The sequence below is a fragment of the Paroedura picta genome, chromosome 10, assembly GCF_049243985.1.
Source record: "Paroedura picta isolate Pp20150507F chromosome 10, Ppicta_v3.0, whole genome shotgun sequence".
In the NCBI taxonomy this organism is placed as follows: domain Eukaryota; kingdom Metazoa; phylum Chordata; class Lepidosauria; order Squamata; family Gekkonidae; genus Paroedura; species Paroedura picta.
In genome coordinates, this window is record NC_135378.1 from 26,653,859 (window position 1) to 26,681,368 (window position 27,510).

A 27,510-nucleotide genomic window follows, 5' to 3' on the forward strand; every position below is an offset into this window, starting at 1 on the left:
ATGGCAAGAGACATCCAGGGGTGGCTGGCCATGGCCTGCCTCTGTGTAGCAACCCCGGATTTCCTTGGTGGTCTCCCATTCAAGTATTAACCAGTTTAGCCTCTGAGAATATCAAGCTAGCCTGGGTTATCTCTTGTAAACATCAAAATGACACCTGCACTGAAAAGCCATTCATTTAGTTAGGTCTCAATAACTAATCAGAAGCAGCCAGACATGGTAAATTATCACATCATATCTCTTGAGGAAAAGCAGAAGAGTTTCTCTCTTACCTAAACTATTTCTCTGTCCGTCCGTCCCCCCCCCACACACACACATCACAACCTTATGTCAGAGGAACTCAGGAAGCATTTCAGAGGCACGTAAGAAATGGCCAATTCCTCCTCAGAGACGAAACAGATATACTGCACTTTGTAACTCAGATATTTTTTTAAGCATTCTAAAGGTTATTTCTCTCTCTCCCCAATCAGGCTTTGGATTACCGCCCCTCTTCAAAGCATATCAGAAACTCTGGCTCACTGGCAGCAGATCTGTTATCAGGATTAGGCCACACAGCTGGCTCCACATTGCTATTCCCATGGGCCTGTAATTCTGTGTACGGAAATTAATCTAAAGGCCTGTGACTTTGAGTCAGGAGTAGCATTGAAAATGGGGTGGTAAGAGAGAGGACAGCCCCCCTTCTGTCCCATTTTGGAGATGAAGGCATCTCTCCTCTATTTCCTGACTTTTACAATTCAAACTCCCTTAGTAAGGAATACATAATTCCTTGTGAATGTGATCTTAATCAAGTTATGCGTTTACTCTGCAGTACCCAATTGTCTTCACAACACTCATGGTTAACACTGAGAATGGGGAGACAGAAAACCGGGGGAGGGGGGAGGGATTAGAGAATCAAAAGATTACCTCTCTCTGAATCCAGGAAAAGCATGGAAAAATAGAGCAGAAAGTGAGAGTTAGAAGGAAACATTCATACAAGAGAGCTCCCGTCCTGCATGTTTAACAGACTCGAAACACCATCCCCCTCTTGGCTTAACACAATGTGCTGCAAATGTTTTATTTCCGACTCACTATTATTCCACCTTGACACCCGCTGTGTTCAGGTCAGTATTTTTGGAAACATAAAGGTACCAGTCAAATTGAGAAAGGCAAGCAGTGCATGCGTATCAGTGCTGGAGGAGTCAGGCTTAAAATATCCCACACAAATAAGGGATGCATTTGGCTGGGGCACAGACAGAAAGCAAGTCACACTAACGTCTGCCTTCCCAAGAGAGGGTCATATTTCAAGAGACAATAATTGGGGCAAATCACGGCTCCACACTACCACTTTATCATCAACATCTTATGCTTTATGTGAAGGGGGTGGGGGGAAAGGGTTGTTAAGCCTCACCAGTGTTTAATGTTTAGAGTTCCTTGCTTTGCATTTCATTGACTTGGGATAAGGAAATTTAAGAACCGGGTTGTTTCAAGTTGTTTCCGTTCCTCCTAATTCTTTTTGCACAGCGGTCAGTTCTGGATACTTTGGACCGAATTAAAGAAAATCAGAAATGGTAACATCAATAGCAAGAAAACCATTACTAGCCCAAGGGCCATTACAATCAGTGGAGGAGAAATATGATCACAAATTCACTTAGACATTTTCAAGTGGACAGCCGTGTTGGTCTGAAGCGGCACAACAAAATTGGAGTCCAATGGCTCCTTGAAGACCAACAAAGATTTATTCAAGGTGTGAGCTTTCGTGTGCATGCACACTTCCTCAGATCCCTGTTCTACTGCCTGAGAAAGTGTGCCTGAACATGAAAGCTCATGCCTTGGATAAAGCATTGTTGGTCTTCAAGAGGCCACTGGACTCAGACAGGGTTTACGGTGCCTATAAAACAGAGGAGGTCTAAAATCTGACCTCAGCCACCAATAGACTAGACAGCCATAGTGAATCATTATCTCACTGAGACACAGGTAGTGTGTAGTGCTTAAATGGCTGGACTAGGATCTACTGCAGGTTCCCATCTCCTCTATACCATGGAAGGTCACTGAATGACCTTGGCTGTTACACACTCTCAGTCTAACTTCCCTCTCACAGGGTTGTTGTGAAGATAAAATGGAGGGAGAATGGTATTGTAAGCTGCTTTGGGTGCCCACTGAGGAGAAAAGAGGGGAGTGAATGAAGCAAATAAGTAATAAACACATCATAATGTTTTACAAAGGCAATCTAATGAATATTAAGATAACACTCTGGAGTGCTATACAAATGCTATGCATTTCTATGTGTTCTGCAATTTGACTTGCGTGCATATTCTAGGACATACAACAGTGCTCCTCCCCCCCAGCAACACAGGAACCTACAATCACTGCAGTGTGACACTAACAGTAATAAATTGATTTCTACAGCATTCGAGAACACACCACCTCGTCTAAAATTGATGTGCTCTTAATTCACACAGACATCCAATCTGCCTCATCATTCACCCATTTTAATAGGATTCTACCGTCTCTTCATATAAAGGCCTTTTCTGACTGAACTTCTCAACATTTTAAAAAGATTTAGCGGAAGGAAGGAAGGAAGGAAGGAAGGAAGGAAGGAAGGAAGGAAGGAAGGAAGGAAGGAAGGAAGGAAGGAAGGAAGGAAGGAAGGAAGGAAGGAAGGAAGGAAGGAAGCCACCAAATAAACCAAACCTACTTTCTGGAGATACAAAAGAATCAAGTTCAATGTAGTTTTTTAAGCAAAACACTTCCACTGTTTTTGTGCTGCTCTCTGTCAATATGGTAATTTGATTTTCCATTTTCATTCTTCCACCCACTTCCACATTCCTTCTTCTGGAGCTTACAGAAAGTGGGAAGGTTTCACATGAAGAGTGGTACATGAATGCACTCTAAGTGACAGGGTTGTGAGTGTCCTGTATAGTGCAGGGGGTTGGACTAGATGACCCAGGAGGTACCTTCCAACTTTGTGATTCTATGATGGGATCATTCCCAGTAGTGAGTTAAGAAAATATAATGCTATATAAATATATTTAATAACTAAAAACGCAACGATTGAGGTAAGCCTCCATCACCACATCATCATCAGGCATCTCTCTGTCTTACCCAAAGCAAGTGGGACCAGAATGCTCTGCCACTCTTCATCTACTCCCCATGGCAGCCACAGCAATGGTCTGAGCTACCCCAGTTGTGCAGGGCCTGCAAATTAGAGCTCTTTCACCAGGCACTTCCACCACACACATACGTACACACACATATAGACCACAATGAACAAGGGTTTACACTTATTAGCAAATCTTGTGTAGTAACCACAAGGATTTTTCCTTCCTTTTCTCCGGTGACTGCATCCTAATTCCAGTGCTAACCAGAACAGTAGCCGATTTCTGAAATAATCTTATCTCTCCCTCTTTCACACATACATAAAAATAACCGAAGGATATGGTTTGCCTTTCCAACTGGCAGTATTCCAGGACATAACTCTGTGATGATCTATGTACCAAGCCAATTGGCTTTATAGATAAGCCATTATTATGAGCCACAGCATTGCCCCCAAGGGGAATCGTCTGTTCCCAGGGGAACCGACTCAATTTGTCTACTGATAACAGCTGGATGTCCAGTGCATGCAGACTTCTAGCAGTAAGCTAGCACTCTAGAGTTAGCTCAAAGATGTGCTCTATTAAATCCTCTCTACACCGGTCAAGATGTCAAAACCTTGATTTCCCCCTACCCCAGAACTCTTTCTTTATTACTATTTGCTACATAACACCACTGGGGACTTTTCTCTAGCATTTTACATTTATTTTGTATGTATGTATATATTCTTGTAATGACAATACCGGCTAAGCCGTAGGAACAAGTGCAAAATATCAGATTTGACAGAGAATCAAGTTTCCTGGGAGTCTTTTTTTTTAACCAAAACAAAAGGAAATTGAGTTCCTAGTCCTTATAGTGAGGTATTTTAGGCGGATAGTGAGTGAGTGAGAGAAGCCAAAGTTCACCCAGCTGAGCTTCAGGGCAGAGAAATAATTTCAACTCAGGGCTCTTCTTTCTAGCCCTCTAACTGCTGTACTCTAATTCTCCATTTAACCAGGAGTATCACTGAAAGCAATGAGATGTACTTAGAAATCTACATGCTTAGGAACAAGCTTTCAAAGCCTAAAGGTATTCACAGGAAATATTCTAGTCTAAAAATTCATCATACTTCTCACAGACGGCCTGCCCACCTGGCTTGCAATCTAAGACTTAATTTCACGTAAAATAAGAGTGCCAGCTGAATGCGTTTCTTTCACACCCAGATGACCCAGGCATGGTGGGATGTCTGTGTGTTTTACAAGAAATGCTCCTCAAGGCTAGTCAAATTTGATAGGAACCAGCTTTCAATTCAGCCTTAGCTATAAATGAGCCATGACTTCTTCAAGGCCAACTGTGGGAAAATGTGGAGTAGGAAAGACTCAACCTAAAGAAGCTGCTTTTAGTCTAGCACACCCATAAATTATTGCATCAGCTCCCTTTAAAAAAAAAAACAGCTACAGATCCTTTGCCCTCCAATGATTAACCAAAATGGTGGCATAGAATCAAAGAGTTGGAAGGGACGTCCTGGGTCATCTAGTCCAACCCCCTGTACTTTGCAGGACACTCACAACCCTATCGCTCATCCACTGTAACCTGCCACTCCCTTAAGCCTTCACAGAATCAGACTCTCCGTCAGATGTGTATCCAACCTTTGTTTAAAAATTTCCAAAGATGGAGAACCCACCACCTCCCGAGGAAGCCTGTTCCATCCTATATCTCTATTTGTATATTACACAGATGACCCAACTTCTCATTCACAATTATTTTATCTGTAAAGGCTACAAGTAGTCATAACTGACTCACAAGCACAAATTCAACATGCGTCTTCCACTGTTCACCCTACAATGAATACCCAAGACAAAAAAAAAAATCTGTGGCAGGCACATGGTACCAACCATGGCTCTCGGTGGTCAATCTGATCATGGACGTGAAGTGAAATTCAGTACATGCATTTGCCTGACATGCTAAGGTCGTTTCTAAATGTGTAATTTGTAACTGCTAAATTTATAAACATAAGAAGCAGCCTAGATGGTTTTCACAAGCATTAAAGCTTCTGGCATGGTCTAATGTGGTTCATACCAGGGTCCCTTGATCAATATTTTGCTAACGAGGGACACTTTAGTGATAAAGTGTCCCAGATAAAGGAAATCAATTACATGTTGCAGCCTGGAATACAAAATACTCCTTTAAAACACGGGCCTTTCCTTAAAAATAAGTGGTACCGGGCCAAGTGAATTGAAGCATGGATCAGTTTAGGTTGGTACAAAGAAGTTTATACTTTGGCCACGGTCTAGGTGTCCAAGGCAGACATAGACATTTCAACTGGTAACATTTCCTAGTTCATTTACATTTTATTCCTAAAGGACCAACACATTTACTGCAGCTTTAGAGACGAGACTAGGAGCAGTGGGTTCAAATTACAGGAAAGGAGGTAGCACTTAAATATTAGAAAGCATTTTTTGATTTTTGATGGTGAGGGCTGTTTGTAGATGGAATATAATGTCTTGGAGGGTGATGGAGTCTCCTTTGTTGGAAGATTTTAAGGTGATTGGATGAGTGCCTGTCAGGAGTGTGTGTGTTTTTAAGTCCCCAAGAACGGGGGGAGGTAGACTAGATGGCCCTTTGTGGTCTCTTCCAGCAATGTGTGATTCTGATTCTGACTTCAAGGCAGGGTATCCTCTCATTCATCCCAGGGAGGTAGCTGATGACAAAATGTCAGAATGTAGGTCATTTACATCTGAAATGAACTAAGTAGATAAAAAAAGCTACATGGAATATGAACAATCCTTTAAAACTGAACTAGAACTTTTGATTTAGCCCAAGCTTTCTCAACCAGGATTCCATGGAACCCTGGGGCTTCTTGATGGCCCTGAAAGGGTTTCCCGAATGGGTGGGAGTTAATTAATGTTTACATATTTTTAAAATTGCTAAACATTTATCGGGTGATATGACCATATATGGTCATGCTGACCCGCCAACCCGTCCCAAAGTGGCCAATGATGGGCCTGGGGGGGAAGGGGAGGGGCCCCAGATGAGTGTGTCCACAGCTATGCTTCCCAACCCTATTCTGCACAATCGCGCCTATTTTGGGTTTTCTTGAAGCCTGAAGAATGATTCGGGGGGTTCTCAATGGTAAAAAAGTTGAGAAAGGCCAATTTAGCCTGTGACATTGATATAATCAATCTGGACCACAGAATATTTCCATTATTTGAATCAGCCCATGACATCAATAAACACATCAATAAGCACTTTGCTGAACACAAAATGTAAATGGTAGCTTTTATCTTATCATCATACGAAGTTTGGAATAAAATTAATTGAATGAGTTTACAACCCCGCCCCTCAGTACTTCTTCCAAAGCATTGTTTATGGCACCACTGAACAGGGCCGAAACATTGATTTATGTCCCAAACTTTAAATATCACTTTGCCTTCTCTCATTAATATTACAACCAAGCAAGATTTAAAATGGCTCCACCCTTGCATCTGTTTTGGCTGGTTGTTAAACATAAATTGTATCTACAGTTTTCCAGGCTGCCTTAATTGTTCCCTGTATAGAGCACAGGGATTCAAGGGGGAAAGAAAGTGCACTCAATTTCCAGGGTAAATAATTTACCGTTCTTTCACCTCCTAAGAAATGCTTCAGGGATGAATAATAAAAAGACTGTATTTCCCAGCTGCTAAAATTATGTTAATAGAGAAGAAACCAGTACAAATACGTAATTAAAGTCATTGCTCTAAGATATCCAATTTGCTGTGGATTTTATTGCACTACAGCAAGAGTGCAGCAATTCTTAATATTCTTCTGCTCTCAGAAAACAGACAAAAAGATAACCGGCAAGGGAAGAGATCCAACAGCACATCCCACAAGCCAAGTTGAAGAATGGAAGTGCAAAGTTGTTTTTGGGGAGGGGAGAACAAGATGGATGTGTGTGTGTCCCCCCCTTCCGGTCTCCAACATCTTAATGAGGATTCCCAGCTGTACATCAATTAACAAGTCCATAAACTTGTGCCTCGTTAACACATTCTTCAACAGATACAGAAAGGATTAAGGCAAGGGAAATGTCTCACTATTCCAGACTAATCCACCATATGTAACCCATGAAGTTTCTCCTATCAAATTAGAAAACGAGAGATTCTCTGCTTAACCCTGTGGATGCACAGCTCTTTACTCAAAATCATACAAACACACACACACACATACACACTTTTGTTTTTGGAAGTTTGTTAGCAATGTATATGCATCCAAGTTATGCATATTCCATCTTAGGGAAAAGGCTGATATCCTCTCAAATCATTTTCAAACCCATTGCTTATGAACTGGGTCAATGTGGGTTTCATCGTACTAATGACAGATGCACCACAAACAGGCACAAGCCCGGGTACCTGGGCAGTTGTGTCGTTTCCTGCCCATGATGCCCGATACTGTGATGAAGAACAAATTACTTCCCAGCCGTTACCAAAAGTGCCAATTTAAGCAAGTCGAACAGAGGAAGCTGGTGACTGCAGCTGCTGAACAGCAGGTATTTCGGTCTGCAAAACATGAGACAATAAATGCCTCTGAACGCTCATCAGTGTACAGTCTGAAAGCAAAGGAGGAATAAAGAGGCAGGGATCTTACTGATGGATTCACACACATCTGGACCTTGCAGCAGTAGCTCCTTCCCAAGTGTCATCTCTCAGGAACAAGGAGACAGGAGCTGCCTTGCCAGGCACAGCAGCGAAAAGCAGCCCCCCTGCCTGGCAAGGCAGCCACAATAGCCCTTTCGACAAACAGACCTTTGCTCTGCAGGCACCCAGCTGGAGAGGGCAAAAGACCAGCTGCCCGGCATTGCAGAGTGCAGACAAGGGCTTTCTTTTGAAAGTTTCTTACCTTAATCCTTAAGGCAGCACACAAGAATTCCTAGAGCCAAGCACACCAGGAACAGCCAGCTCCAACTTCCCCGTGGCCTGCCGCCGTTTCTCTGTTCAACATCTGCACAGCTGCCTGTGTGCCTGGAGCACACTCACCGTTCAGCCGTACACTCCCACTCCAGCGACCCGCCGCGGAGACCCTCGGGGGCACAGCAGCTCATTCATTTTGCATCAAGTTGGACAAAGCCCGGCCAGCAACAGCTCTCCTTGGCAAGGCAGCCTCCTTCTTTTCTCACCGGCTGGGCAAGCGGCAGTGAGGGAAATAGGCGCTGCTCACGTCTGAGCCATGCAGCAGCTCCGGCAGAGGAGCGCCCTGGCTTTCCACTGCTTTGAGGCACTTTTTGTGCTCTTCTGGCTCCGGAGCACTCAGCTCCTCCCCGCTCTCCGCACAGATCTATAGTACTACAGAGACTACCCTTCTGCCTATTGGCTGCCGAAATTAACTGTTGAGCATCTAGCACAGATGTAAGACCCATGCACTGGAAACCTCTCTACCCGCTGCCTCAAATAATGCGATATACCTAGGCTCTCTTCACACCTATTTAAGATATTATGTCTAAGGGGGTTTAAGTATACACTGGAAGGGCAGATTCTAGAAACGGGTGTTGAAACATACAAGTGCTGTACAAGAATAATCCTCAGAGACCTGGTATACAAATCTAACAAACAAACAGGGCAGTGGAGTGAGTGAGAAATGGCAATTAGTACAGTCAACATGTGCTTGCTTCTAAGGAGTTTAATGTTCGGTACAAAGAATGCTTAGATTGATTAACAAGCAGCCTTAAATTACATTCAGTGGGAAAGAAGTCTAGCTCGGGTTGCACATTTGGCAATTCACGAGCACTCCAGCAAAGACCACGGTTGGTCGTTCAAGGAAACGCTGCAAGCAAACCAGAGTTTGTTCCACAACAGTCAATACTTCTTCAGGATATGTGTTTGACACTGCCCATCAGTTTCTCTTCTAGCCATTCTGGGATGCCAAAGACGTTAAAACACTCAGTAGCAAAGAAATTCTCATAAGGAGGACTAGGGGTGGGGAGTGAGTGTGTAAAGCAGGGTTGCCAGCTCTGGGTTGAGAAATTCCTAAACATTTTGGGGGCGGAGCTGGAGGAAGGCGGGGTTTGTGAAGCAGACTGACTTCAATGAGGTATAATGCCACACAGTCCACCTTCTACAGCGGCCATTTTCTCCAAGTGACCGCTGTTGCCTGGAGTCCAATGGTAGTTCCAGGAGATCTCCAGTCACCACCTGGAGATTGGCAACAGTGCTGTCGAGTCTCAGTCACCCTCTAGCGACCCCAGCAAGGCGAGTGAGAAGCAGAGGTGGCTTGCCATTGCCTTCTGCTGCAGAGTCTTCCTTGGTTTTCTCTGTTCCAAGGACCAACCCTGCTGAGTTTCTGAGATCTGATGACATCTGGCTATCTACTATGTTGCCTTCCCTCCTGATAGGGGTCTACAGAGATTCAAAAACATCAAGGACGGAGGGCTAACGTTGTACTAATTTATGAGCCACTACAATTTGGCAAATATTGGCTGCTAGGCTACCATGCTGCTCAGCCCAGTCTGCAGTCCAAGGAACCCTCTTGCAGTGGAAGGATGACTTCCACTCCAGACTTGACTGGGACAACACAATCCAATGGCAGCTTCAGTATAACCTTTGGGAGGAAGCATACATTTCACCTCCATGCAATCCTGTTTGTGATGCAAGCCTGGGTAAGATCATATGGAGAGCACTTGCACTAGATCCTATCATTTGTCTGCCTGTCTCAGTATGGTCTATTCTGATTAGCTGCGTGAGATCTTTTAATGGGATGTGCCAGGGTATGAGAGATGTAAGATGTTGCTGTCACGGAAAGCTGGTGATTCCATCACTGAGGCCACATCCATCTTCCCCTGCCAGCAGCTTCAGTCACTCTGGAAGATAATCATGTTGCAGCCACTGAAGCCAGGAACCGGTTCTTTCTTTCTTGTAAAGTGGTTAAATCTGTTAGCCATTCAGTCGAGTCCGACTCTTGCCGATCCTATGGTTCAACTGTTGCCATGATTTTTGATCTTCTTTCACCGCTTCTTATAGTTGTGTGATGTTTTAATGTTAAAAATGACACATACTACTATTTTGTCAGATGTTTCAAATCTTCGTTCCAGACTTCCTTCCTTTTCATCTAATTGTTGTTGTTCGGTGCGAAGTCGTGTCCGACCCATCGCGACCCCATGGACAATGATCCTCCAGGCCTTCCTGTCCTCTACCATTCCCCGGAGTCCCTTCAAGGATCGCTGCCTTGCCGTGGCAAGGGGGCTTGCGTAGCTCAGTGAAGCTATGAGCTATGCCGTGCAGGGCCACCCAAGATGGACAGGTCATAGAGCTGAGAGCTCTGACAAAAGGTGATCCACTGGAGAAGGAAATTGCAAACCACTCCAGTATCTTTGCCATGAAAACCCAGTGGACAAGTTCAAAAGTCCATCAAATACTACAACACAATTTGGAATGCACGAAGGGCTCATCATTGCTCAAACCAAACCCCAAATGCGTCCATACAAGGAAGCAACTAGCTACCATAAGTATGCAATTATAAACCTTCCCTTTCTGCAGAAGAAGTACCTATCAACACTGGTTTTTGTTCTCTTTCACTTACTCCTAACACAGACCTTCCGCTAACCAATGAAAGTAGACAGGGTGAGAAAGAAAACCTTTAAATACTGCATAGCTGCTCTAGACCCTCATTTCTAATCTGAATACCCTATAAATAAACATGGTTTACATTCCCAGACACTGCCAGTGGGACAGCCTCCAAAACACAATAAGAACTGCCTAGACGAGTCTCACACTAAACGGGGCTTTTTTTTGTTTTCATGATAAACCTTTGCATACGTTAAAGGACACATGACACACTCTTTTCTAAAACTGGCTTAAGAGATGCTCCTAAGGCTTTTGCAACTCTTGAGCCTCCTCCAACTTCTCTAAGGCTTTTAAGCAAGCTAGTTAGCATTCCACTTGTGCTTCTCCCCTCAAGCCAGGGAGCGACAGTGACATGTGCTTAACATACTAATTTCAATTCTCACACTAGCTGCAAAATACATCCCCTAACTCAAGAGTCATCCCATTGCTTCTAAAAGGAGCTAGGTTGGATGGAAGCACACATGTATGGTCAGCATCAACCAGGTTTCAGCTCCAACCCAGCCAGAAGGGGTGTGGGTCCAGCAGGAGAAAGGTTCAGACTGTGTCCTTGCTTATTGTCCTGCCACTGGCCAGGAAGAAGCTGGATCATTGCAGTGCATGTCTTCGGTCCTGGCTCAGACCTCTGCCCTAGGTCAGTCTTCCCTGGCTTCTGCCCTGGCCACAGCAGGTGTAGGGAAAGGGCACAGGCTGCATTGCCAGTAACTGTGAATGAGTCAAACCACTGTTAATGAATGAAGCTGCAGGTGACAGCAACAGCTCCATCCTCTCTTCTTCTCTTCCTGCTGCTGGGAGGAGGGGAACTTTAGGGGCTCCTATTGCAATTCAGGAATTTGAAACTTGAGACTTCAGTATGGACCCTCAGGTGTACTCAACCACTGGTCGTCTAGAGCAGGCTTTCTCAACCAGGGTTAGCCTCCAGATATAAATCTGGCTATTTAAGACACACACCATAGCTCCTTCCCTGTGTGTGTGAGTCTTCTGGATATCCCACATACACCTGATCATTTTTGTAGTTTCTCTGGACTTCAGCACATCGTGATGGTAGATAGTTTCTTCTTCCCTCCTTTATGCTCCCTCATCGTACCACCCCACCTCTATTTTTCTCTTGTGGTAAGCTTAGCTTAATTGTATGTGCAAGTGTGCTAGTTTAATTTAATTTGTTTTTTCAATAAAAATCATTTTCATTTTTTTCAAACTAGTTTCTGCATGAGTTTCTGAGGGAATTACCCTGATATACACACAGGGAAACCACACAGTTACCAACCTCTTGCTAAATCTCCTAGAATTTGCTAATTCTCCCATCTAAATTCAGGAGGCACTCTAGTTTGATTAACAGTACTTGTGGAATTTTGAGAACGAGCAGAGGATGCCAGCACAAAATGGCCGTCATGGAGGTGGGAATAATGGCTCTGGTCTCAAGAAGAGCCAACTCTTTGGTTTCAGCTTGCAAGAAGGGTCTACTTGCTGTGCAATTGCAAGGAATGGTCCCTAAGGCCAGAGAGCCTGGGGGCTTACTGTTCTAAGCAGGGAAATTCCGGCCCTGCTGGCTCTCCTCCACTAGTAACAGGAGAAAATTTAGGCACTTTCCTTCCTGGTAGCATTCAAAGTTACAAACATCTCTGGGAGTAATCCTAAGCATGTCTGCTCAGAATCCTACTGAAGTTTCCAATGAGGCTTGTTCCCAGGGAAACATTCTTAGGATGGTACTGCCTGTATGTTGACACAGGCACCAGTAATTTCCATTTTTCTACATCTGCGGCTCTCAAAGGATTCTGCACAAACAATGCTACTGAAATCCATGCAGTCTAAAGGCATTCTGCACTCCTGGATATGAGTTTATTCTAAGACACTGACAGTGCAATCCTGGGCTGCGTTACTCTGATATAAGCCAACTGAAATTGGTGGACTTAGAGTGGAGTAGCTCCAGAAAGGACTGCACAGCAAGTGTGCATGAAGTCATAAATTTAGGACTTGAAAACAAAGGAACAAGACATGCCATATGAGTTTTATTCTCTCGTTTCTTTTGCCTGTTTAATTTTATTTCTGCTTGTCCCAGCTTGCTTCCCTGCTTGCACCTCCTTACCCATCTTGCTCCTCTAATGGAAGCATAAGGTTGGATTTGAGATACGTACATTCACTTGTTGTCATTCCATATTACTCTGATTTCACTGAGTTATTTTTCTCAGCTGCCTCTCTGTCACTACTTTTCTCCACATGTTCCCAGTGCTCTGAAAATTACAGCCTTGAGTCTCAAGTGAAACATCCATGTTCTACTTTCCCCTTCCTTACCCATGACTGACTTTCTATTCCCTAGAGACCCTGGCCCGTCTGTGTACACCAAAAGGAATAAGGCAAGAATACGCAGATGAAACATTAGACAAGAAACAAGTGCAGCCATACGAGTTACACCTACAAACCAACAGTATTTTTATACTATTTTTATACAGTGTTTTTATATTTCGGGGAGGGCGGTATATAAATGTGAATAACTAAATATATAAAATAAATAAAATAAAAAGGTATACTTTGATTTGTACTGGTTCTCAGTTCACCCCGCAGAGGGTTGTACCAAAGCCTGGAGTAAAGTCCAGCTGTGACTTCAAGCAAATTATCCCATTACGGGAAGACGTACTAGGCCCATGGACCCTGGATGCATGATCTTACACTGTGTCCATTGCTCTTGGAGGAGTGCAAAACACAGTGATTTCAGGGGATCATGCCATTTGAAGGAGGCCCGTGCACACACAATGCACATGTGTGTACTGGCATAGATAACATGACGATAATCATTCATCAGAATTCAGATAAAGCAACATTTTGGCCGCAGTGTCAGTACCTAAGAGAAAGCCCTACTGGGAAGGAGCGAAAGAAATAGACCACAGTGGTCTATGACCTAGTTTTCAAATGCATGATAGGGATAAAGGGAGGAAGAAAAGTGAATGGATTAATGGCCACATGGCACCTATTTTGGAGGAATGCACATTTTCCACTTGCATTCGCACAAAGAAGATGGAAGAAACTTCCCCACCTCCTACTTCTGAATTGTTCTGCTTTGTGCATATAGGTTTGTGACAGAAAAGGAAGTGCTAAAATTGGGGCCTAAATCAGTAGAGTGTTAAGTCAGCCTTTCTCTATTTCTTTACCATTGAGAAACCCCTGAAACATTCTTCAGGCTTTCAGGCCCCAGAAGTGGTGCTATCATGCAGAATATGATTGGGAAGCAGAGCTGTGAACATACTCACCTGGGGCCCCTCTCCTTTCCCCACTGCCTCCAGGCTCATCACTGGCCATTTAAGGGGGGGGGGAGTGTTGATATGATCATATATGGTCATATCACCCAACAAATGTATAATAATTTTTTAAAATATATTAAAAATTAGTTAACTCCCACCCATTTGGTAAACCCTTCCAGGGCCGTCAAGAAACCCCAGGGTGTTACAACTACACACTGTTCTATAACAAAACAAAAAACAACAACACAAAACCATTTCATAGATTTCAGATGATGATTATTTCATAGTTCTGACATCAGAGTTGAACAACAGGTATGTCTGAGTGAAGGAACATGCAAAGGACGGCAGATTTTTCTGAACCACTGAATTACCTTACAAAACAAAGAAATATGAACTGTCCTTGAAGCTACAATCCAATCAAAACATACAAATCATGGTAAAACGAAACAACTCTGATTTTGTTTTGTTGTGCTGCTTCAGACCAACACGGCTACACATACAAATCATGGTAAAGTTCTTCTTTCAGGCCCGGAGTAAAAGCATCTCTGACTTCCGGCACACAACAGTTTACAACTCTAGGACTAGCCCTTCCCATTCCTTACTTTTTCTAGCTCAAATTTCCATAGGCTTAACCATGGTTAACTAATGTGCCCATATCACTATTATATCTCTGCACGAACCTGGATTTGATTTTGAAGTATATTTTGGAAACGCTGAATGTGCCCGCCATAAGCAATCCTAATACAACATAAGAGACATGGAGAGGTCAGGGAGAGAGCTCATAATCCCAAAGCGTGCTCTTTAATTTTGAACAATGGTTTGCAAAGAGCCAGCATTGTATCAGCGCCACACTACTGTCTTTCAACATTTTCTGTTATGCCTTGAAGCTGTTTCTAACACCAGCCAAGTTACTTAACAGATCAAGAGTTTTGTTTCACTAATGGTTAAGATGACATGTGTGAAAGAGTGCAAGATTAAAAACAAACACATATCAAGACTGAATATCAAGTCAAATTTGCAGTAGGGATTGTTCTACACCTACAATGTATGTATACTAATCTCCTTCCCCCTGCCGGTCTCATTTTTTGTTTACCTCCCCCGTGACAAAGAGGAAGCCCGGAGTTACCCTTAGGCTTAGGCAATCAGAAAAATATCCTCTTTTATGGCATGATCAAGAGAACTCAAGTCACACCTTCTTCCCAGGGTGTCAAATAATCACACCGTTTAAGTCAGCAAAACAGTCAAGTAAACCGTGAATTGTTATTTTGCCACACTACAGAAATTAAAAAGAAGTTAATACCTAGAGTTCAAGATAACAGCAGAGTGTGTGTTGAAAGAATTATTAATCTCCCAGAAGGACTTTCTGCCTGAGGTGCACTAGCAGATGCATCCTTAGATTAAACTTTCATCAGAGGATCTCTGTTTTTCATCAATCTTTCATTAGCACATGGCTCAGAAAATCATCTGCTCAGGTACCACTAAAAAGCTTTTCATCTTCCATAGAGAAATCCAACCAAATAAATTACTACAAGGAAAAAGGCTGGTTAAAAAAAAAAAACCCAAGGACCTCAAGATAGCAATGACTTTGAAATAATTTAATATTCCAGACAAGAGACATGAGTTACTGTTTTAGTCATCAAAATCATTGTCTTCCTGACGAGGAATAGAAAAACGTAATTTCCCTAGAAAGGGCTGTGTGGTATTTCTGAAAGGTATTCCCTGATATGAAATTGGCAGGCAAGAAAAAAAGTTAAGTATCCTCGCCCTTTTGCCTTCTGCTTCTCTGGTGCAAATTACCCCCCCCCCCATCCCCTCTATGCTATAGATCTTCAGCAGAAACTGGTTCTCAGATCCATGTCTGCAATTCAGTTTCCAGTCGCAACTTTCATAATTTGCAAGAAAGTGTCGCGGGTACATTTAGACCAGAGATTCCCAATTAGGGTTCTGAGGAACCCTGGGGTTACATGACTGTTTCCCAGGGGTTACATGGCCTTTCCCAGAAGTCTGGATGGCTGTTGACATCCCAAGATTGTTCCACAGGCATACTCTCTTTCTCCTCAATGGAAATGATCAGTTGATTGATTGAGTGGTTCCTGCTACTTGGTTCCATGCCCACTTCTCTAAAGGGGTGTGTCACCACTTCTGGGGTTTACTGAAGCCTGAAAAATGTCTCAGGGCTTCCTCCACGGTCAAAAGGTTGGAAAAGCCTGATTTAAACAAACTGAGGCCTTTGAATGTCCACGGAAAAGCATCTCTTATCTTACCGATTCTAGGTTCAGCTAATCTTACCTGCTAATAACACCCTTTCCTGCTAATAACATCATGCACATATGTTAAGGGGCTCTCCATAATCAACATTCTCCCAGGAACGTAAACACCCTTGAGGAATCAAATTGGAAATTCCGACCCTTCCCTGCAAACAGTGTGCTGCAACAGCATAGCCTGATGACAGCTTGGTTGAACTTGGCCAAAGCATGACTCTCAAGGGAAAGCTGTAGGTGGCATAGCCGCTGAAGTGGAGTAATGCTGCTAGATAGCATACAGGAGACCTGCACCAATGAGCACAGATCTAAATGCCCCTTAAAGTTGTGAAGTTGCTTGTTCAGGGAGGAGCCACAATCCCTGATTGACCCTGTTGTTGACCAATAGCACCTCAGTATCATCTGAACCCAGTTATAGTTTATCAACCCTCATCCTATCCATTACATTTCCTAAACATTGATTCAGAAGTCCATTAACACATGGGACTCATCCAAAAAGAAAAAGCAGCCGCATGCTATCGGCATATAGACAACTGCCTGCCAGCTCTTTGGCTAACTTGTCTCAGTGGCGTCATGTTCAAGGGTAGAAGACAGCCATACAGCACATTATCACGTAAGGGCCACCGAGGCAAGCAGCAGCTACACCATGGGGCACTGGTTGGCCCGATTGGAACAGAAACACAGGAAATCAGTGCCCTTGACACCCATATCAATCTAGAAGAGGGGTCTCCAAAGTAGTGCTTATGGGTACTATACTGCCTGGCAGTACCTTTTCTGGTGTCTATCATACGTTTTTAGAAAGTGGGTGGGGCCAGGTAGGGCTGTTGACCAACAAGGCTTCTGATTTGCTATTGGATATTTGAATGGCTATGTAGATTTGTTAAAATGTTGCTTTGCCAGCAGTTGCCCTTATAGCACATGTGCTACTTAGGTTAAGCTGTAGCAATCATTTTGTGGCTGGCTCCCTTCTTCAGCAGCCATTTTGTTGCTGCACCCACCATGCCTTGTCAGAATTCTAAATTTGCTCACAGGCCCAAAATGGTTGGCAACCCCTGGTCTAGAAAGGTAATGTGCTGGATGATACTGAATGTTGCTGACAGGCCCACAAGTATCAACAGGCTTGTATTTCCCCATCTCTCCCCCTCCCACAATGAAGTTCATCCATGAGGTCAACCCCGGCACTTCCAGCACCATTACCAGGTCAGAAGGTGAACCAAAAGGGGTCCAGATAGTCATCCTTTTACAAAAAGCCTGAAATTGCACACCTGGCACTTGCCAAAATATCTTTGATCAAATGGGGAATATTTGCCATCAAATCTATAGTTTAAATAATTTAAAACCAAGAAGGGTGACTTTGGGAGAGTTTTCACAAAGGACTCCTTTAAGGTAACAGCACTTCCAAGGTTAAGAGGACAACCTTCTTTGGAGGATGTAGTTAGTCTTGGAAGACGAAAGACTAGCACTGAAGCAGCAGGGCTATCCTTTAAAGGGAATTTGTATTCATCTTCAGGCTGTAGCATCCATCCATCCATCCATCCATCCATCCATCCATCCATCCATCCACCCACCCACCCACCCATCCATCCATCCATCCATCCATCCATCCATCCATCCATCCATCCATCCATCCGTTCTTCAGAAACACACATTAAATTGACTGCAAGGAGATTTCCTTATCGGATATGTGTTGTATTGCACACCAACTTCAATACCAAGAAGAAAGAGTCCACTCACCGGCCATTGTCACGGCCTACTCCCCAGACACGGATGCTTACGATGGGTTGAGAATGAAGAATGCTGCGATCCATTGGGTCAACCAAATTTAGCATGTCATTCTCCAGGATAAGGTACATGTCTTTTCCCTAATGAAAGTCAAACAGCAAATAACCAATAAATCAACCAAACACTATTTCAGGCTTTTGTAAAACTAACTCCGGGGAGAGGGTAGGTGGCATTATCCAGGGCAAGTGGGAAGAAGGTGCCTAATTCTTTTGCCATTTGTTGACTCTCCTCTTCTTGTAACAAAAAGAAGAAAAAACAAAAAGCCCAACCTGAGAAACAGATAAGAACCAAAGAAGTTGAGGGGCACAAATATATAAAAATATATTAAATAAACAATTTATTTGACAGAGCTCAAGGTAATTAAAAATATTTTAAAAACCATTAAAAGAAAATGTTATTTTCCCTATAGGTCACACATATATCAGTCTACCACAGTGGTTCTCAACCTGGGGGTCAGGACCCCTTTGGGGGTCAAATGACCTTTTCACAGGGGTCGTGGCTGGGCAAGCAACTTGGCCGGGGGGGGGGGAGCACAATCCACACAACAGACTTGCGGGTTAGATGGAGACATAGCATTTGTCTGTCTAGTGAAGCGGAAAACAGAGAGATCAGCATGTTGGGATAAGAGCTGAACTGAGAAACCCTGGAAAAAAAACCCAATTTATATACAATCATGAACAATGGATCATCATGCCATTGGTCAGTTTTGGTTTAATTTCTATGAAAGAACACTTGCATAATTTTATGGTTGAGGGTCACCACAACATGAGGAGCTGTATTAAAGGGTGACGGCATTAGGAAGGTCTAACAGGTAGACCATAAGTACAAAAAACATTGACCTAATGTGTTTCAATCACTGAGATCTTCATCAAAAGTCAATAAAATCACACACAGTTACAAATAAAATATAAGTATATTGTATATGTAAGAGCCTCTTGTGGCGCAGAGTGGTAAGGCAGCCGACATGCCATCTGAAGTTCTGACCATGAGGCTGGGAGTTCGATCCCAGCAGCAGGCTCAAGGTTGACTCAGCCTTCCATCCTTCCGAGGTCGGTAAAATGAGTACCCAGCTGGCTGGGGGGTAAACGGTCATGACTGGGGAAGGCACTGGCAAACCACCCCGTATTGAGTCTGCCATGAAAACGCTAGAGGGCATCACCCCAAGGGTCAGACATGACTCGGTGCTTGCACAGGGGATACCTTTACCTTTACCTTTATATTGTATATGTATAAGGATATACATTCTTTTTTTTTAACAAGGGGTGTAAAAATTCCTGTGGGTAACTAAAATATTACAAAATCAACATAGTAATTTACATACAAATATATTATAAATCTATTAGCATGAAACTTTTGTAACTCCTTACTTCCCTTAAATAGAACGTCTTTACAATTCCTGTGTCTGCAATCCCAAACAACTTGGCTTTGGGAGCAGACCTAGCTGAGGAAAAATAGCCAAGGGGCTGTTCACAGGACAGAACTGGTGCATAGAAATGATTAAGTAGCAGTCCCTCCTTCTGTTTCTTACTTCTCCCTTGAGGCCTGATCTATACATACAATAGAATGAGGTAGGAAAATGCTGAGAGGACAGAATGGACTGTACCACTTCAGAATGCAGGAGAGAAATTATATTATTTTAAAGTTTCCCTATAGGAACAAGGCTAAAGGAGACAAGAGATCTCCAGTGTGTGAACTGCTCATCTGCAAAGAGATTTTTCAGCGTAGGGGAGAATTCATTAGAATTTTAAAAATTTAAATATTAATAAACATCATGACTTAAACCAGTTTATAAAACACACGCACCAAATTAATTAAACATATACCAACCTCAGAATAACAATAAAAGACACCCCCCACCTGAAGTATGGTTTGTTCTACCATAGTAGAATTGCTTGAGCCTCTTGTGGCGCAGAGTGGTAAGGCAGCAGACATGCAGTCTGAAAGCTCTACCCATGAGGCTGGGAGTTCAATCCCAGCAGCCAGCTCAAAGTTGACTCAGCCTTCCATCCTTCCAAGGTCGGTAAAATGAGTACCCAGCTTGCTGGGGGGTAAACAGTAATGATTGTGGAAGGCACTGGCAAACCGCCCCGTATTGAGTCTGCCATGAAAAGGGCGTCACCCCAAGGGTCAGACATGACCCAGTGCTTGCACAGGGATACCTTTACCTTTACCTTTAGAATTGCTTCAATTCTGCTGAAAATTTCATTTACTTTTTCTCACCCCCTTCTGTTTCAACCCAAAATGCTTTCTTGAAATGCTATAGCTCCAGGAGAAAAGAGGAGCCCCAGGTACAGCATTAAGGGGAAATGGAGGTCTGCCACAGGAGGGGGAGAAATCAGCAAAAACTGCCCCCCCTTCTGGAAATGTTATGCATGGTGGGATCCAACCTTGTAAATAGTATGGAGAAAAAAGACAGAGAACTTTTTCTTCTGTTCTTGTTACAGACCACAGAGAAACCCAAGGAAATGAACTGGCAGCCAGAACACACAAAAAGAACAAAACTATTGAAAGCAGAACAGAATTAATGTCTGGAGTCCACTAAGATGTGGTAATGAACACTTGCGTCAAACATTGTTAGTTGTGGTGGCTCACAGCAGCTAACAAATCCATGTCCTGAGACCTCTGTCTCCGAATACCAGATGCTGGGGTCAACTGAGGGCTTCTGGTTCCTGCTCACGTGCCACAGAGTGAAACAGAAAGCTGGACCAGGTGGGCCCTTTGTCTGATCCAGCAGGGCACAAAGGACCAGAAAACCTCCTAACAGGAAATACACGCACTGAAGCCACAGTGTACCTGCACTAACCTCTGGTTCTCAAGAGTCCCTTCTGTTTGTTGCAGAGCTCAACCAGCCTTGACCCTCTTTGCCTGCAGCTGCTGTGTCCAGCTTTTGGAAGAAGGAACAAGCTAGGAAAAAGGATGAGAAGTTCCTTACCTCTCCCCAAATGCCAACTGTATCTCGTATATCATTTTTGCAGTAGGAGAGCTGCCGGATACAGTTGTTCACAGCCACGCTGCTTTTCCCAGGGGCCAGATCTTCCTCTGCCATTTCTACCCATCCCAAAGACCGAACGGCAAAGCACTGTGAAGACATGGAAGACATCGGTGCTACATTTCAAATCTGAATGGGGTCCACGAAAGAACATGGCTTGTGCTTTTGCGTCACTTAAATTGAACATCACTAAAGCTTGGCATCCCTTCTTGCATCACTGTTGCAGAAGAGGGGAAAGATTAAGAATTATAGCACCAGTATTTATTAATCAAGTTAAAAACCCAAGGCTTATCTCATTGCCTCAATAAAATCAGTGCATACATGCATGCCAATGTCTCCGCTGACCAGATACGTTTCGGTTACCGCCTTGATCAATGGTCGGCCATCAAATAAAACCAACATACGTGAAATATACCATCAATGTAATAAATTGTTATAGCCAGTTGGCTCCCTTACAAAATAAAAATATATATATTCAGGACACTATGAACCTATAGTCAGTTCTGTGGACCAGAAGGCCAGATAAAAACTATTTGAAGCCTCTGATGTTCCAAAAACAAGCCGTGGTCAAGGCAAGGACTTTCAGAGTCCTGTAAGTATCTTGTAATCAGGAGCCAATCTTCCTCAAGATGAGGCTTGTATTCTGCATCACCTAAACTGAACATGGCTAAAGGTTGGCACCAATTTTTACATCACTTTTGCTGAAGAGGGAAAGATTAAAGCATGGCAAAAACTGTATCTTAACAAGGCTTATATCTGTTCCACATAATATATTTCTTGCATCCCTTCTTGCATCACTCCTCCAAGACATAGGCCTTGGAGGAGGAGCATGTCTCATGGCTTAAGTGCCATGGCTTAAGATCCCTGCTGGGTGAGAGCTGCCCCTCCCAATGAGTTCCCTTCCTGGGGGCCTCCAGTCTAGAGCCCTTCCAGGTCCTGGGGGGAGGGAGAGGCCATCCACTGACTTCTTCCACATACTAACCCCTCCCCCCCCCAATCTAGCGCCTGTTGTATTCCTGAATGCAACGGGCTTGGCCCTTAGTTTGCTAATAACACAGAGCAAAAGAGAGGTGTACCCTTGACTCTGATATTCAATGCATCTCACATTATTTTTAATATAAAATATTTATTTACTACTTTATTTATAGACCGCCTTTCTTGCGGTGACTCCAGCAAGTCTACAAAACATATCATTTTTTTGAAATGCAGTCAGCCAGTCTAAGTCATCCGGTAAGCAATGCAATGGGTCTTAGGGTTACAGGGAATGTTTCTACCACATTGGTTCTGGTTGGAGTTAGGAGGAGGGCACAAACTACAGATCCTTTCACTCAGCACGCAAGTTTAAGATTCTGTGGGTGCATCAACCTAGTTGGGCAACCTAGTTGGTCACACAGACAAGAGTCACATGATGCAGGTTATTATAGAAGTGAAATGCAATATATACCAATAAAGGTTGACTGACTAACTAGAACAGCCTTTCTCAACTTTTTTACCATTGTGAAACCCTGGAAACATTCTTCAGGCTTTGAGAAACCCCAGAAATTGTGTGATCATGAAGAATACGGTTAGGAAGCATGGCTATGTACACACCCACCTCGGGCCCCTCCCCTCCCAGCCCATCACTGGCCATTTTGGGAGGGGTGGGTGGGTTGACATGACCATATATGGTCATATCACCTGATAAATCACCTGTTTAACACATTTTAAAGATGTAGAAAATAATTAACTCTTACCCATTCAAGAAACCTTTCCAGGGTTGTCAAGAAATTCCAGGGTTTCACAAAACCCTGGTTGAGAAAGCCTGGACTAGAAGAATATAAGAATATAAGCAACTTGTAAGAAAATGCCTTATGTGATAACCAACGCAGGACTAGGATAAGGTCTGGGATAGTAATATCAGGCTACAATAACCCATGTTAGACAAGAACACTTATCTGACTATATAACCAAGGGGGGGGGGATAGGATGGGATTTGATATCCGTGTTTAAACACACACATTGGCTTCTTAGAATATCCTCTACCTCACATATTTCACAAAGGTAACATAAAAATCCAAACAGCTAAAGGAGAGACATCACTGGGTATGGGGGATCCATGCCTTTCAAGACACCAAGCACAACTTATTAAAAGACACAGAAGCTAATTATATCAGGATTTTTTTTTAAGCCAGAAAGACACTTAGCTCACACAGCTGTCACAGCATGTGAGAGCGATATTTCTTGGAGACATATGTTTATTTTTGCGGATGTGACTAGAAGTGAGGAAAAAAGCCCACTGAAGCATATTGTCAGTCCCTCTGATTTAGTACTTTGCACAACTTGCTTGTTGTTTCATTAAAATATTTTTTTAAATCCAAGAAATTATAGATGTACAGGGGGAAGCTTGGCTTACCAGAACAATGGAACAGTCATTTATAAAAATTAAATGCCTCAGAAGTCTAGCCTTTTTTTAACTCACATGGCCTCCGCTCCTTATTTAAGTTTTACAATTTAATCTGCTATCATCATCATCATTTAAATTTATAGCCACCTTCCTCTGAAGACTCAAGATGGGTTACATAAAAATATAAATTCTGTAAAATCCCATGAACCCCCCTAACACGTATTTTCCCCTAAAAGCTCAGGAAATAGTATATGGTTGTATGCTCTTTGGTTTGTTCTCAAGACAGCACTGTAAGACAGGCAGGGCTGAGAGTGAGGGAAAGAGAAACTGGGCCAAGGTAATCATGTGAATCTGGCCCCCCTGGTTGACCTCCAGATGACACCTGGATTTTGGCCACTCTGTGACACAGAATGTTGGACTGGGTGGGGCATTGGCATGATCCTGCTTCTCTTGTGTTCTTATATGGAGCAAGCATCCTTCAGTGGCTGTTAGTCATTGTCTGGGGTAGTAATCTTCTATAGGTGCTTTGGGGGGCAACAGTGGAAAGGCTTCTGGAGTTCTAGCCCCCATTGGTGCACCTTCTTACAGGGTTTTGGCCACTGTGTGACACGGAGTGTTGGACTAGATGGGCTGTTAGCCTGATCCAACATGGTTTCTCTTATGTTCTTATTTTCACAGCTGAATGAGAATCTGAACTTGGCTCTCGCTGATCACAGTATAACACTCCAGCTGTTATGCTACCCTGCCATCTGGTAGCTCCATAGCAACACGTTCTCTCATCACACATCTTGCAAAACTTACATGGAGACCCTTTTGTCTTCATCTCAGAAATAAAGGGAAAACAAAGAGAATACCAAATTAGTTCTGAATAGCAGACACACCCATGAAGTACCATTCAATTACATTGAAATTGTTTTTCAGAACCCCTAAAGGATACTGCAGACATCATTGTCTACAGTAAGTTTTATTTGTCTGCTTCTTTATATGAAGAGACTGTGCTGGTATAAATCACAACACAAACCTGGCTCAAAGCCCCAGCAAAGAGCAGGTTCCCTCTCATACATTAGCTGTTACAGATAATGCCGGATCCTTGGTCTACGAAGAAAAAAGGAAATCACGAGGTACAATGATATAGTAGTCTTCTCTATGTTTATAAGTGAAAAGGTTATAACATAAAGTCTAAATGGTCAAACATATGATCGGACATAAAGGGTCAACCAAAACGGGATCCTAGGTTAAGTGACCCCCTTTCTGTTTTATCTTCATCAGTGGTTGCTCTTCCAATATACTGTCATAGTAGTAGTTGTAGTATCACATTGGCAAAATTCTCATAATCATCTGGGGATTTCATAAAGTGCCCCTTGGTCTACAGCAATTTCAACCATAATTCCAGTAGTGACCCTGTCTCATGATGCAGTCTGTGACCTCTCTGCATGCATCTGTGGAGTGGGTGGAAAGAATTATACACGACACACCAGAGTTTGCCTGATTTTTTACAAAGACTTCTGCAAGTGCTGTGGAATCACCTTAGCAAATTTACATCTTCTTGCGGTTAAATATTGAATCATTTATTCTGTGGGTGTCTAATCAAAGGCATCTCATGTTTTTGTCATCCTGCTTGAGAAACACCATTTGCAAAGCATAAAGTGATATGGAATATTGCAGTGCCCTTGATTACAGAACTATAGAACAAATAGTTAAATGGAAGGAAGGGAAGGGAAGGGAAGGGAAGGGAAGGGAAGGGAAGGGAAGGGAAGGGAAGGGAAGGGAAGGGAAGGGAAGGGAAGGGAAGGGAAGGGAAGGGAAGGGAGGACACTGTTTACTGAAGTGCCTCCTAAGTGATAGTGTACCTATAAAAATCAGTATGATGACTTCACAGCCAACTACATATTGGGCTCTGCTTTCCATTACTTCTGTGACTTTTCTTTTCTCCTGAATTAGAAAACTATTTTGTCAAGTTTTGAACAGCTGCCTGTCTATTTTTGTAAACCAGAGGATTAAAAAACAAGGTCTCTGAACAAAGATCTTGATATTAAAAAGTAGGACAAAAAATAAAACATGATTAATGCGATTGATTTAGTCTTAGATTAGGTGATTAGGGATTTAATGTGATAAATCAGTTGAGGCATGTCTTCGGGTATGAGGCTGCATTTTAATTTGATCTGATCAATTAAAGAAGTATCTCTACCCCTTTTTCCATTCCCTTGCCTAACACAGAATTGCTTCCCCTTCCCCCATCCCCTTCACCTGTTTGACTTTGCTAGCATTTCATCTCTACATCCCTGGAACTGGAACCTCTTCCAAACACATTTCAGCCTAACCGGCAAATATATCTTTCTATTGCTGGGAAACCGGCTTGTTTCTTCCTGTCCCTAGACTTCTCCTTTGTGAAAAGAAACAGTTAAGTTTTTGACCTAAATGTGGTTCCTAAGATACATCTGTTCAGTGTTCTGTGGTAAGATGCCTTGTTAAATAATGTAATGAAGTGCAGAAAGTGCACAGAGAAGGCAGTGAAACCAGTGGAACAAGAGGGAGGTTCTTCTTAATGGGTGATGAATTGCCAGAACGTTAGCTGTTCTGTCTGCTGGGCAGGGAATTTGTAAAATATGGTGTTCACCTGCGATTAATTGTGAATATGAAAGTAATAATACTTAGCATTTATATAGCTCTTTGGAGGGCTCAAACTATTTCACATATATTACCTCAGTAATCCCGACAAAAACCAAGGTCAGTGTTGGTATCCCTGTATTATATATGTGGGTGGGTCAGCTGGGTCTGGAGTAGCAGCCCATATCTTCTGGGGGGGGGGATTGGCAGCAGTGGGGGGCAGGGCTGGTTTATCCATGTAGCACATGCTACGGACCCCGCGCTTCCAGTGCCCCTGCATGGTGCTTCCCCCCCCCAATAGATCAGGGCTGTAGTCTCTCTCCTTCACCCTTTTCCCTCTTTAATGACACTCAAGAGTGACACCCCTTTCCACTGTGGGGGCCCTCTCTATTCCCAGTCTGGCTCCTCCCACTGCAATTGTACTATGTTAGGGCCCTGCAGTTCCATAAACTGGCTGTAGTGCTACAGGCCCTGTAAATTCTTAAACCACTCCTGGTGGTGGGAAAGATTCCCTCCTCCCATGACTCTTGTGGGTGTACACTTGTACCATCATATCTCCCACACTGTCTTCATGCCTTTTTCTGGCTTACTGATAACATCAACTGCCTTCCCTTGCCTACAACTTCAGGCCTCTTCTGACCCTGAATTCATAGCATTTTATTGCCAGGGACAAATTCTGTGGTCATGAAAGCCATGACTCGGGAGGGAGGAAATTGATCTCCCAACATCGGAAGACACCTTGGTAGAGCACTATGTCACCTCTTCTCCCCCTTGCTCTGCTACCTTCTAAGCTTGTGCGTAGTCCTTGGCCCTCAACTTTCAGACCTCTTAAAAGCCTCATCTGTACCTGGGGCAAGCCCAATGGCCTCCCTTGATGCTCTGCAGGGCATAGTCAAACCTATAAGGGACCAATAGAATAATGGGAGAAATTTGTCCCGTCCGCTTCCCTTTCCTGGCCCCAAGGCGGAGTGTCCAGATTGCTGACAGTCAGATGACTGGTTGTTAAAAGGCCAGTCATCATGCATCAGCAGGTTGGTGTGTCTGTCACTTCTGCCCCCAGCACATCACTTCTCATGCCCCCCTCTGGTGGTAGAAAGAGATATCAAGTCACAGACAACATATAGTGAACCTGGTGGGGTTCTTAAGGCAAGAGACGTAGGTTGCCATTACCTGCCTCTGCACAGCAATCCCAGATATCCTTGGTGGTCTCCCATCTAAGAGCTAACCAAGGCCAACCCTGCTTAGTTTCTGAGATATGACGAGATTAGCATAGCCAGGCTAGCCATATCTGGGCCATACCTCTCCTGCCTACAATTAAATGCTTGGGACTAATTTTTTAATCTTATAAATGAAATATAAAATTCCAACAGGCGATTCATTTAGAGGTTTAAAATTTTTAAAAGCCTTTATTGTGTGTACACTGTCAACATTAGTCATGAGCCCTTCAGACTTAGCTACTGAGATGGTAAATTTCCCCCATTTTTTTTAAAGAAAGCAGTTAATGTTAATAATGCATTAGCCCCACTGAAGCTAAAGCATATGCATGCACTCATCCCTCTAGACAGGCCCTGTCATGAAAACAGCATCATCCTAACCAAATTAGCAACATGAAGCTTGAAGA

The 27,510-nt window shown here is 43.3% G+C and overlaps 1 protein-coding gene across 14 annotated transcripts in view; it reads right to left on the reverse strand.

Annotated features, from left to right (window-relative positions):
- Positions 1-27,510, reverse strand: part of APBB2 (amyloid beta precursor protein binding family B member 2) — a 164,884-nt gene that overhangs the window by 21,287 nt on the left and 116,087 nt on the right. For 11 of the 14 annotated variants that reach the window (XM_077301765.1, XM_077301757.1, XM_077301756.1 and 8 more), the window contains 2 exons: positions 20,843-20,989; positions 17,863-17,990 (listed from right to left, as the gene is read on the reverse strand). In XM_077301765.1, the coding sequence (XP_077157880.1) occupies positions 17,863-17,990; positions 20,843-20,989 (275 nt within the window). Of the gene's footprint in view, positions 1-900; positions 1,752-7,917; positions 9,146-17,862; positions 17,991-20,842; positions 20,990-27,510 lie in introns of those variants that run through there. The other 3 variants (XM_077301766.1, XM_077301767.1, XM_077301768.1) reach the window with 3 other exon arrangements.